Below are 12,514 nucleotides of genomic sequence, written 5' to 3'. Positions count from 1 at the left end.
CAGGGATTTTGTTCCCATTGCCTGTTCATAAAGAAGAAATCAGAGTTGGCTTTTCAAGCGATAGCTTTTCGCATCACTGCCTTTGCTCCTACTGCTCTGAGTTGAATCATTCCAAAAACCAACCAGAGCTGGTCTTGTCATTCTTGATTTCCGTCTGCCAAATCTCGATCTATCATCTCCATCTCCGTCAAAGTAAGTGCCCACGCCCTTCCTGGGACTCTCCCACCTCGCCTGAAATAGTGTCCGCCCACCAACCCAGGGGTTCCGACTAGAAATCGAATCTGGTAGGATCGGCAGAGGGCAGCACTGAAAGCTTCCTGGTTCCTGATTTGGGAACAGTTCCTTAGATTAGAATGGTCAACAGTATTGGCCGGAATGACATTGGAATTGTCGGTCCAATTTCAGGAGGGCTGTAATCTCACTGCTCTAGTCACGGTTGGGTCAAGCCTTACTATATACTTGAAGCTTAACTACCGATGAAGGACGTGTGAACGTTACGATGAGAATTTGAACCGTTTCTAGTAAATACTTGAGAATACTCATTCAGTCTATCCCCGAGTTTATAAGTGTGAAGGAAGGTTAAACTTATTATTCGAAGGCTATTTTTGATCACACTAACCTGGTCGAAGCCAGTCCAGCTAATTACTTCTCACAATGAAGCCTATTTTTTTATTTGCCATGAAAGGACTTGGAGATAGTTGAGAGTTATCAGATTTTTTTTGATAACTACGTTTATTTGGCCTTGATCACGCCTAAAGCCTCAGCCCTTTGCTCTAACATGATCAAGATGAGTTTCTCAACGACCATGCTTGAAGACATCTTCGCCCTGGTCCGTACAAGTCGAGCTTTACCCACTGTTCTCCAGAAGTTAGTTGCCGATCTTGCATTTTTAATGCCTACGTAAACTCAACATCGAAGTGATGAAAATAAAATCTCAAAACCAATGCCACTGGTTACTGAGCCGGGTGTTAATGTAAGGTCTTTCATTATTCCATTAGACCGTTAACCATGCTCTGTCTGTTTTAGCGGTAGCTTGCCTTGTAGTTTGATTTGGTGCCCGCCAGTTCAATTTTTTTCCTGTATCTCGGCTTTCTAATTGGCTGAACAATGGCGAAATGCTCATGATGAACAGTCCTATTGGAGCTTGTTCTTTTTCACCATTGATGTACAAGTGATGTTGTCAAGGTTGGTCGGAATGAACTTCGCTAGATTGTGGAAAATGTACGTTTGAGGTTGAATCAATAGATCTAGCATCAGATGATTTCATTCAACATTCTGTCCTTGACCTGAAGGTTAACGATTCTTTTCTGGTGCATTTGGGGAACAAGAGTTTCTAATTGTAGGCCCATTGAACTTTCTTGAGTTTCTAAAAGAAAAAAAAATGTTCCTATCTATCTATCTATCCCGGTTGTTTTCAGATGCCCACCATTAAGCTCCAAAGCTCGGACGGCGAGGTGTTCCCCGTGGACGTGGAGATCGCCAAACAGTCTGTTACCATTAAAACCATGTTGGACGATCTGGGCATGGAAGACGAAGAGGAAGAAATCGTGCCCTTGCCCAATGTCAATGCGGCTATCCTGAAAAAGGTTATCCAATGGGCCACCTACCACAAAGATGACCCACCGGCACCCGAGGATGACGAGAACAAAGAGAAACGTACCGACGACATCACCTCCTGGGATGCGGATTTTCTTAAGGTCGATCAAGGCACGCTCTTTGAACTCATTTTGGCCTCGAACTACTTGGATATCAAGGGTCTGTTGGACGTAACTTGCAAGACCGTGGCCAACATGATTAAAGGCAAGACTCCGGAGGAGATCCGGAAAACTTTTAACATCAAGAACGATTTCACGCCTAGTGAAGAGGAGCAAGTGCGGAAGGAGAACGAGTGGTGTGAAGAGAAGTAACACCTGATTACTCATTGTACATCTACTCATCTAACTACTATTGTAATTCCCCGGGTGTCTTCTCCGCCCGCTGACCCCCTCTTCATTACCCACCCTATTTTGTGTGTTCTCGATGACAATAAAAATTGTGTCCTCGCGGGGATTTTCACCACTTATCCTTTACTCTCACATTGCCTTTCTCCTTTCAAAACAACGGATACTTTCATAATGCATTGAAATTACGATTAACACGGATTTTGAAAGTATAAGAAAACTCAACCTAATGGTGTGGTGTATTTGGGTTGGTAAAATTTCCAGAGGATGCGGAATGATATCGATGTTGGCAACAACAGCACTGATAATAATAGGTGTTCTTTATTCCTCTCGTCGGTGACGGATGACAAAACGAAGCGTTTCAAGCTGGATGTATGAAGTTTCGCATCACCGCCTATCTATTCTCTAAGGAGTTCAAATTTGTTGTCTAGGGACACCTTGGGAGCATCAAAGGCCTTAGAACTCCCTGTGGAGCCTCCGGAACGAACCTCCTCGAAATCATGACCACTGAAATGGAACGAATCAAAGATTCTATGAGATTGGGGAAACCGAATCATTCATATTTGTGCATGAGGTAAACGCAAACGAGAACTAGTGATGACAACCCCAAACATGCAAAGAAAACGAAGACATTTTTTGTTCCTGAAAACTCGTTGGCCAATGAAGGAGATCATATTTTGGCAACACAATCCCGAGATAAACATGCACGACCCCTATGGAGAGATGATATTTTTCCTTTAAGTCAAACAAAAACGTAATGACTTTCATATCGTAGACTGAAGTCGTATGTAGCAAACCAATGAGACATTCTAGAAAAGCTCCCAAAGTCAACATGTACAGGGTAGCTGGAAATAACGCCAAAAAATTAACTTGATATTTAATGACAAAATACGATGACAATTGCTATTTAGAAGTAAAAAAGCAATTAAAAAGCATCTTAACAAAGAGTTCTGAGCGTATCGCTCGATATGGCCCTCATTTGTGACCACCGCAGCAATCACCTAACTATGGCGGAGGAGAGCAGGCTCCTATATACCAAGAACATCAAGAAATATGGACTGTAAACAGGTTTCCCGTCAAATCTGCCCGCTTCGGTTTGGAGCAAATCAGAGTCCCTTTCCAAAATAATAAAAAGAAACGAAGATGGATGCATTCAAAGTGAGTTTCGCTTACAGAATTTAACTGTAAATTGGTTCCTTCCAAAGTTATATCGTTAAAAAGTTGGGTAGCTGACCTACACGGGGCCAAAGATTCCAATTTTTTGTAGCCATTGCTATTATCTAAGTAAAGGCAGATTTCGAGAAATTCGCTCCCGTCTCTTTGAGGGTGGAAAATGAGTTCAATTTGTTTGCAGATAGATGAAAGATGGCCATGGTTAAAATATGAGCGCGAGAAATTGTGCTTTGAATGTTTGCTTGGTTCGTGTTTTCAATGGTACAAGTGAAATTGCCGTATTTCTAGCCACTCTGTACATGGGATAAAAAAAAACAACACGATTCAATACTATAAAAGACCAAATCGGGGTGAACAAAACACAAAAGTGGAATGTAACTTATGGACCGCAACGAGGGAACCTACTCTTTGAGTCGATTGTTAGATTCGGACCAACAACTCGCGATTAAAGGGCTGAATAGAGAGAAACCAATTAGAGGTCAAGCGTTAGTCCAAGCTTCAGCAGACTCATCAGGAGGCATTCCTACTCCGGCTAAGACACTTACCCGGTATTTCGGCCCGGTTCCACAGCGCCACCGCCCAAGGACGGGAAATTGACCTCGCTATTGATATTGGGTGCGGCACGATTCCGCATACCAGGCCCGTGACCGCCACTGCGCATCCCCGCGAGTCTCACGGGAGCTAACGAGTGGCCGGCAGCGCTGTTTTTCATATGAGGCGGGACGTACGCGGCAGCCACCGAGGCAGCAGTGCTGCCCGATTCACCAGCCGATTTGGAAGCGTCGTGGGCAGAAGATGTGTCATTAGCGCTAGGTCGATTTTCGGTGCTCGAATCGTCGTTGGACGAGTTTTCTGAAACGAATGGGAAACTAAAACATGAATCGGGTTCCGATTACCGTGGAAAACTAACGTCAGTAATTGACCTATCAGTACATCATTGTCATAATTAGTTATGTTAAAACGGTACTACGTCAATGGCAGTTCTTTGATTGGACAAATGAAATCACAAGATTACTCTCACGTTATACTGGTCGAACCAGTCTTTTTCGGCCAGGCGATGCTCACCTGCGGATGTCTGGTTGTTGTTCTGGCCTTGGCTTTTACTCCAAACGCTCTCGCCCTTGACTTTGAGCACTTTCTGTCCGTCCTCGTTGACTTCATGTTCATCATCGTCGTGATTCTCTTCGGGATGCTCAATCATGAGGTTCTTGATCTTAAGGTCGCTGAAGTCTCTCTCCTTCTTGTATTCAAACCAATCATCGTCCGTCTACAGCGACAAAGCAGACCACCCCATTCAAAAGAGTCGCTATTCGTGATTAAATATTCCTTGAATATTACAATCATGCCCAATCAATAGCCTCAGTCCCTCTACATAAATGCTTCCCATATAACCCCAGACTATCACATCCTCCCCCAATAGTAACCATGTTCTTTTTAGCTTGTGGTAAATTTGATATACTGGGACAGAGTGCTAAACTCTTTTAACACCTTTTAAGGTTAAGTATGAAAAAAGTGAAAGTAAGACGTCAACTTCTTGGCAGAGAATAACGCGTAGAGGCAACCCATCCATTTCAAGATTCAGGCTAAGGTGCAACAAATGACCTCTCTTACTTGCGAGTTTTGTCTGGAATTTCCAGCCAAGTCAATATCGGTGGTCTCCAAAGCCAATTTGGTGGCCTCCGAGGTGGCCAAGGGTCCTCGAGAAGCCTGCTCACTGGCCGATAGCATCTCCTTGCGGTCTTGCTCCTCGAGGTTCTTGGCCAACACGTCCGTATTGGCCTTGCTGAAGCCCCGCTGCTTCTTCTTCTTGTCCTTCTTGGCGAAGAAATCGTCTAAATTGGCCATGATTGGAGTCTGGCAACCTGTAAGAAAACCAGACCCTTCATTCTTAATCCATGCAGCTTTCCACGAAACCCTAAATCCAGAGGGTCCACCCACTTCACCCACAGTTATTAGAAGCCACGTGACTCCCATGCCACCCGTTCGATTGCCCTGCCCTCTAGTGTTATCCTCCCTAGCCCCCATTCGCCCCCGGGGTCCATCAGCCAGAAATCGCCTGGCCCGTGATGTGAACTTACACGTGCGTGGCTGGAATGGACGAAGGGTGAGAATGACTAGCCGTTCCCGTGGAAATCCGTCTGGTTGAGGTCAATCCCGGACACACACTTATCACGCATGCACGCACCAAGCTGGTCCTAGCCCAACAGATTGTTGATCCGCAAACAGTGTTGCTGTGTTTCAATCTGAACCCATCACTTGAATTGTACATATTGTGTTATGGACTCCACGTATCAGAACATCTATGCTTTTCATTACGATCTCTACCTATACACATAATGACTCATGAGCTCTTCATGACAAATGACAAATATAATTCGCTCCAGATCGTCATCCCTATGCTTTAACTTATTCATCTTATGCACGCACATTTCATGTATTCAAATATATGAACTGAAATGGGAAAGCCGTCAATGGATATGGGTGTTTGTCGTGGCTTGAGAACCAATATTCAGCAAAAATAATGGGGTTTACCAGGGGTGTATTGAAACTAGAAATCTGGCCAGCCAAAACTTGAATTGGCTAGCCTATGTGTTCGACCTCGGCCTCGGCTTTTGTGCTACGTCGGTGTTCAGGGTCGGACCAAAGAACTTGATCAAAGAGTAATGCTCTCTGATGCTAGCGCTCTCTGGTGGATCGACTATAACTAAAATATGCGCCAGGACGTCAATTAAAAGAAACTCACGGAAAAATGCAATGTCGCGCCCTCATTTTAGGCATTTTGAGGAGGAAGAGCTTAGACAAACATTTCAGCCAACCTAGGGCCACAAAACTCGTACAAATGTCATTTGGGGGGGGTGGCTCTGTCACTATACTACTGTCTTGGCTCAATATGTATTAAAACTGTTAGCTTCACGAAAAGGGCATATAAAAATAAATGACAAAGCCTGACAATTTTGATGGCAGATTGTTTATGATATTTGTCTAGTTTATCCCGTCACAAAATGACCAAAAAATCGAATAGTGTTATTAAATTCGCTTACTTCACATGACCAATGGACCACCAGTAGAGCTAGTGAAAGTGTCGCAAGAGGAGTGGCCAAAAAGAAATGATCAGTAAACAAAATTGTGTTTCAATAGTTCAAAAGTCCAAAGCGCCGGTCACAATGATTTCCAGAAAGCATGAGGCAGAATGCGCAGAAAGCGTCAAGTAAGGACAGTCTAGCTACTGTTTCATTTCTGTTGGGTCCTCAGGGTCCTCACGACCCAAATAGGAGGGGAATTAGCACCACTAACTGAATCCACAGACCATATAATGACTAGACCTCGCATAGCCGAGGAAAAATGCGAACACTTGCCTTCTTCAGCTGGTACATAAATTTTGGTGTACAGTGACTCATGCTTTTTCATCGGCAAGCGTGGCCGGATTCTGAGTGAGTTTGTCACTGATGCCGTTCTTTGAAGACCCACCGATTGTAGGTCGTTCCCACTGATCAGGCAGTCACCCTCCTCTTTTTTGGTGTTCAGAGTTGTTGACTTAAAATCCATTTTCCTCTGCACTGAGATGAGGTCGGGGCCAATGCGACATCTAGTCGCTGTATGAACTGTGACTGAATCATTCTACATACTAGAGAGGTTGTTGTTACTTTTTAATTCAGCGCTTTGGGTCCGGCATGGCTCGGCCAGAGGGGCACGTGGCAGCAGCCCCGTAAACCCGCTTTTTTCAACTGATAGGTCCTCTGGATTCCTTAAAGGATAATTTTCTTTAGGCCAGGATAAATTGGATTGGTATAATCTAGCCCGAACTGATTCCAAATTCGATTTGACGGCAACTGTTATTCACGTAGAAAAAGCACCTAATTCGAGTGTCTGACAAAGAGCCAACACATTGGACATTTGTTTTCGGCTAACCACATTATGTATGATGTACATTAATTCTATTCAAATACCATTTTCCATATTGCCAGCACAACTCGTGATTGTTTTAAGTTATTCGGAGAAAAATGTTACTTGTAATTTTATTGTACGACAACTGAACGAATTTCCTTGGTAGAAGCCTAAAATCGGCGTGTTCTGCAATGACAAATCCCGGACATCATTGGCGATGCCAATCTTAATTTTACATTTGAAAACAAGCACTCGTATCTCACAAACAAAAATGGCTATCCAATCAATAGGAAAAACAAGGAGAGCTTGTTCTTATGAGTCATAAGAGCGGGACAATAGATTCTCCATGTTTTTTTCTTAGGCGATAGAGGGACGAGGAAATGTTAAAGAAATTATCTCTTCGTTAGAAAGCTTTGTAGACACATTCATGAACAAGTGTGAACTTTCTGTAATTATATCCAAGGTAATTAACGGATGTAGTTACATTTACATCTTAGATGTTTTAGAAATATTCTTTTACAACTTGTAAGATGTCCTTATGTAGGGGGACGGTGCGGATACAAAATGTCTGAGCCAACTCCATCCATCCACACTTGGCTGCCCTCACCTGAAAACTTACTCAGGACTAAAATCTGTGGACCATTTTTGCTGTGTACAACCTTTTCTCAACGTTGACCTACTTGGTGGAGAAAACGTCGTCATCACGAACTGTAGTTGAACATAAAGAAGTTGTTGGCCTTATTATTCGTTAAAAAAAGCAGAGCAAATATTAATATTTAATGAGTGTTTCTTTTTATTTCCGGCATTATCAAACTTAGTTCTTTTTTCAATTGCGAATAAAAAAGAGGCGGGTTGTTTCATCATTCCAAGTATCACTGAATAATAATTCAATGATACTAAACAAGGCAACATGTCATAATCAAAACACTCGATCATGAGACGAAAAAGAAAACCAGGATGGTTGGGATTTTAACAAAAACCCTCATTCATACCAAATACACATCATGCTGGCTGACCAATGGAGCTAACGGCACAATTTGATGACTTAATCAATAAAATGGAGAAACAAAAAGATGATGTCATCAACAAATATCACAATTGCGAAACCAGAAGTTTCGGTTAGAGGGCGGGGCGGGGTGGGGCGGTGTGGGGAGGGAAGGAAAGGACAAAGGTGGCTAAAAGGCAACCCATGCGGAGGCTTGGGATGGTGTGAGGAAGTAGATCAAACCATCGATTTGTTCCACTTCCACATTTTTTGATCATCCTTGGCGTCCGGTTTGGTTTTGAGATAAAGATGCAGATCGCCTCATCCGATTGCTTCAGGATATACTACTTTACAGTTCATCCCTAGGCTCTGTGTCGATTTCGGCGTTCTCCTCTTCCTCCTCATCCTCGTCTTCGTCTTCCTCTTCATCCTCGTCGTCCTCATCTTCAACGGGCTCGTCTTCTGGAATCTCTTCCTCTTCTTCGACCTGTTCGTCCTTGTCGATACCCAAAGTGTCTCTCATCATGTTTTCGATGTGGGTGGCGAAATCAACCGTGTCTTTGAGCATGTAACCGGATCGGAGGGTGGCGGTGTTGAACATCATCAGAGCCATGTCCTTGGCCACTTGGTCGTCAGGATTGTCTTCGACACGTCGGAGGAGCTCCTTGATCAATGGGTGACGGGGATTGATTTCCAAAGCCTTCTTTTGGTTGAGGTAGTAGTCTCGCTGCATATCGTTGGTCTTGGAATGGGTTTGCGAGGAGATGATTCGTTGCATGTTGGCGGTCCAGCCAAATCGGGAGGTGATCAATGCACAAGGAGACTTGTCCAAGCGCTCGGAAGCCTCAGCTCGAAGGATGTGGTCCTTGAGGGCATCTTCTTGAAGCCACTTGGTCAAGGGCTCCAATTTGTCCTTAAGCTCTTGCTTGCGTTGCTTGGCAGCCTCAGTCTCGCCATCCAAGCTAAATCCTTCCTTGGCCACGTTCTGGAACTTCTTACCCTCGAATTCGGGCAAAGCAGAGATGGCGTACTCGTCCACGGCCTCAGTTAGGTAAAGCACTTCATATCCCTTTTTCAAGAGACGCTCTACGAAGGGAGAGGCCTCAACCTCGGCCTTGGAAGAACCAGCCATGTAGAAGATCTGCTCTTGCTTGTCCTTCATGCGCTCTACGTACTCGGCCAAAGAGGCGAGCTTGCCCTCGGAGGACGGGAATCGAAGCAACTTGGCCAAACGGGATCGGTTGGCGGCATCTTCAATGACACCCAACTTGATGTTGGTGGAGAACTCTTGCCAAAACAAAGGGTACTTCTCGGCGTCAATCTTCTTGATCATGTCCAAAGTCTTACGAACCAACTTCTTCTTGATCACCTTCAGGAGCTTGTGCTGCTGAAGAGTTTCTCGCGAAACATTCAAAGGCAAATCATCCGAGTCGACCACGCCTCGGACAAACGACAAGTAGCTGGGCATCATGTCCTTGAAGTCGTCGGTGATGAAGACTCGTCGAACGTACAGCTTGATGTTCTCAGTGGTGGCACCATACTTGTTGAAGGTCTCGGAAGGCTGGTTGACGGGGACAAAGAGCAGAGACTTGAAAGTGACCTCACCCTCAGCCACGAAATGCGTGTAAGTCAAGGGACCATTGGTGTCCTTGGTGATGGACTTGTAGAACTCGCTGTACTCGGGGATCTCAATGTCGTTGGGCTTACGGGTCCAGATGGGCCTGGAATTGTTGATCAGTTCCCAGTCCCATGTGGTCTTCTCTACCTTCTTGGTCTTTGGCTTGTCTTCCTCCTCTTTTTCTTCTTCAACTGCGGCATCTTCATCCTCATCGGTCTTCTCCTCAGGCTTCTCAGCGGGCTCTTCGTCATCATCTAGGGGCTCCTCAACGGTCTTGGTGGAGCTAGCCCACATGTGAATGTTGAAGTTGATGAATTGCGAGTATTTCTTGATCAGATCCTTGACAGTATCTTGCTCCAAGTAGTCATAAGCCTCCTCCTTAAGGAAGAGCGAGATTTGGGTTCCTCGTTCCAGAGTATCACCACGGGGATCCTCCACCACCGAGTAGCTATTGGCATCCGATTCCCAGATGTATTGCTTGTCGTCATTATGCTTGGAAGTGACGATGACCTTATCAGCTACCAAGAACGAGGAGTAGAATCCCACACCGAATTGGCCAATCAAGTCGGTCATCTCTTGACTATTGGACGCATCCTGGAGCTTGCTCAAGAAATCGGCCGTGCCGGATTTAGCAATTGTTCCCAGATTGGCGATCAAGTCCGCCTTGGTCATACCAATACCCGTATCCGTGATGGTGAGCACATGATTCTCCTTGTCGGCCTTGATCTTGATGTTCAAATCTTCATTGCCTCTAAGCACGCTCTTGTCGGTGAGTGAGAGTAATCGGATCTTGTCCAAGGCATCGGAGGCGTTCGAGATCAACTCTCTCAAGAAGATCTCCTTATTGCGGTACAACGAGTTGATGATCAGCTTCATCATCCGATTGACCTCAGCTTGAAAGTGGTGCTTTTCCGATTTCTCCCTCAATTCCTTCATCTCTTTAACCGAAAGCCCATCCAACTTGATAGCCTCTTCCTCTCGGTTGACCACCTCGGAGTCGGTCTTGGATCCATCCCGCGATGAGCCCAAATCCTCCACCACGGTCTCGGTTTTCAATTCGTCGTCTTGGTTTTCCTCAGCCCGCACCGAAGAGATCGGGACCAAAGAGAGGCAAACCAGCAGGACCACGAGTCCCCAAGTTTGATTTTTCCACATGGTCAGGGCCTTTGTTCACCGTGGACAATCTCTAATATCTGGATGTGAACTTGTGAAGACTCCAAGAGCTCCCAATGGACAGATTGTGGATGACGTTCCTCTACCGGTCTTAACACTTCGACCTCCGGTGTGTGTGTGTGTACAGTGAGTGAGTGCGGTCTCGATGCCAGTAGTGCAGTAGTGAGTGCTATAGTGATACTTGTGATGCTCCGTGAACCTCATGCCAGCTGGACCAATCAGCTTAGGGCACACCGTGACACTCGGACCAATCACGTCCGAGAGAGTGGCACTCAAAGGCCGAAAGAAAAGCGCCATGTACAACAATCAATGACGACACACTAGAGAGAGAGAGGCTAACCCTGGACTACTTGTAGCAGAAGGAGGATCAAGGGGGCTACTAGAAGCTAGGTGGGAGGTTTGTTCTCCTGGACGCGTTGGGAAGGATCGGCAGCATGGAGGGTTTTCAAATCGCTAGGAGACCAAATTGGTTCGTTCGACTCATGATATAGGATATAGGATATAGGGACTTATTGATGTTAATAGGGTAGGTGGAGGAATTTTATCATTGGGAATATTGTTCTATTCAGGAGTAGTTTCATGGGGAAGGACTGGGAAACTTATGTGATGGGAACGCTTGAGGGGGGACATGTTGAAAGCACTGGACTGATGTCAAATGTATAGAAGCATTTATTGGAAGTAAAGTAACCAGGTGATATAATTATGCGTTTTGATGGGGTAAATGATTGAACGTTATGGTGTTGTGTTTGCCAGATATGAAATAGAGGAAATATACACTCTAGTACATCATTGACAGATCACACAAACAATTGACTTTATTTTCCTTAGGAGGAGTAGTTTTTGTTGAACACTTGTTTCAAGAAATGTCGTTAAATAATAAAGGTTTATTGGTTTAACAATCATGCTCGTTTTGTTTATCAAACTACTTCTCAGTCATGAAAGGTCTTATTGACTTTTGTAATGATTTAGTTTCATTTCAGTCTTTTAATCCTTCACCTTTATTTTGATGACTATATTGTGCACTTGTATTTACATTTTGTGGGTTATGGAAGATTAGCAAACAATTTTTTTTTTTGCCCATTGTTACGCTACTGCTAAGTGAGTTCTACTCAAAATATCTAGTGGTGTAAGGAGAGAAGTTGAAACTCTTTTTACGAGGTATTTTCAATATTAAAAGCTAGCAATTGATCAGCCTATATCAGTTAGTTCCGTTTTTTACTAAAATACAGTCAAATGGAAAAAGCATTTCTCTTTTATATTTAACCCTGTTCCCCATTATTATGATTTGTATAATACCTTGTATAATGCCAACAATTCTGATCTGGTGGGGGCTTCACCCTTTGCACCCCCTTTAATACATGTGCGAATTGAAAAGATTAAAAGAGCAATATTATGAAGTCCTCTTTCTATAAAAGTTGTGCAACTCCAGAATGATCCGTCACCAAACCTCAGAGAAAACGTACACTAAAACCAGGTTAGAGACAGGGAAAAGTGCCCACCGGAAAAAAAATCCACATGGCGATTGGTGGCTTGGCTGGAAGGGCAACCCTGTTAATGCTGTGCTTATTTGACAACAAATGGAGAAAGGCAAAGTGGGAAATTCAATTTGTGCGGGCGTTGTCCCTTTTAAGGTCTAAGTTTTGGATGTTCAAGTCAAAAGTATTGCTGCGACTTGTCATTTAAATAGCATAATATAGTGAATCAATCATATTTCGAAACCTATTTGCATCATACCCTGGG

At 44.2% G+C, this 12,514-nt stretch overlaps 3 protein-coding genes across 5 annotated transcripts; 1 reads left to right on the top strand and 2 right to left on the bottom strand.

Annotated features, from left to right (window-relative positions):
* Positions 1 to 47: 47 nt before the first annotated feature.
* On the top strand, positions 48 to 2,062 carry LOC131880888 (S-phase kinase-associated protein 1). Its single transcript, XM_059227611.1, has 2 exons — positions 48 to 192; positions 1,419 to 2,062. The coding sequence occupies exon 2, from the start codon at positions 1,419 to 1,421 to the stop codon at positions 1,905 to 1,907; it is 489 nt and encodes a 162-aa protein (XP_059083594.1). The 5' UTR covers positions 48 to 192; the 3' UTR covers positions 1,908 to 2,062.
* Positions 2,063 to 2,247: 185 nt separating this feature from the next.
* On the bottom strand, positions 2,248 to 5,348 carry LOC131880864 (protein CDV3 homolog). Of its 3 annotated transcripts, none has more exons than XM_059227585.1 (6): positions 5,192 to 5,348; positions 4,725 to 4,975; positions 4,179 to 4,380; positions 3,659 to 3,965; positions 3,519 to 3,566; positions 2,248 to 2,447 (listed from the first exon to the last, which is right to left on the bottom strand). In XM_059227585.1, the coding sequence occupies exons 2-6, from the start codon at positions 4,956 to 4,958 to the stop codon at positions 2,339 to 2,341; spliced, it is 900 nt and encodes a 299-aa protein (XP_059083568.1). In that variant the 5' UTR covers positions 4,959 to 4,975; positions 5,192 to 5,348; the 3' UTR covers positions 2,248 to 2,338. The 3 variants fall into 3 exon arrangements, with proteins under 3 accessions (XP_059083568.1, XP_059083575.1, XP_059083583.1); XM_059227592.1 differs by lacking the exon at positions 5,192 to 5,348 and adding an exon at positions 5,061 to 5,078; XM_059227600.1 differs by lacking the exon at positions 3,519 to 3,566.
* A 2,419-nt stretch (positions 5,349 to 7,767) lies between these two features.
* LOC131893098 (endoplasmin-like) lies at positions 7,768 to 10,924 on the bottom strand. The gene has a single exon (XM_059243043.1). The coding sequence runs from the start codon at positions 10,754 to 10,756 to the stop codon at positions 8,333 to 8,335; it is 2,424 nt and encodes an 807-aa protein (XP_059099026.1). The 5' UTR covers positions 10,757 to 10,924; the 3' UTR covers positions 7,768 to 8,332.
* Positions 10,925 to 12,514: the final 1,590 nt, after the last annotated feature.

Source organism: Tigriopus californicus, chromosome 1, assembly GCF_007210705.1.
Source record: "Tigriopus californicus strain San Diego chromosome 1, Tcal_SD_v2.1, whole genome shotgun sequence".
Classification (NCBI taxonomy): Eukaryota; Metazoa; Arthropoda; class Copepoda; order Harpacticoida; family Harpacticidae; genus Tigriopus; species Tigriopus californicus.
The sequence above is the reverse complement of the archived record's forward strand: the minus strand, read 5'-3'. Positions and strand labels throughout refer to the sequence as shown.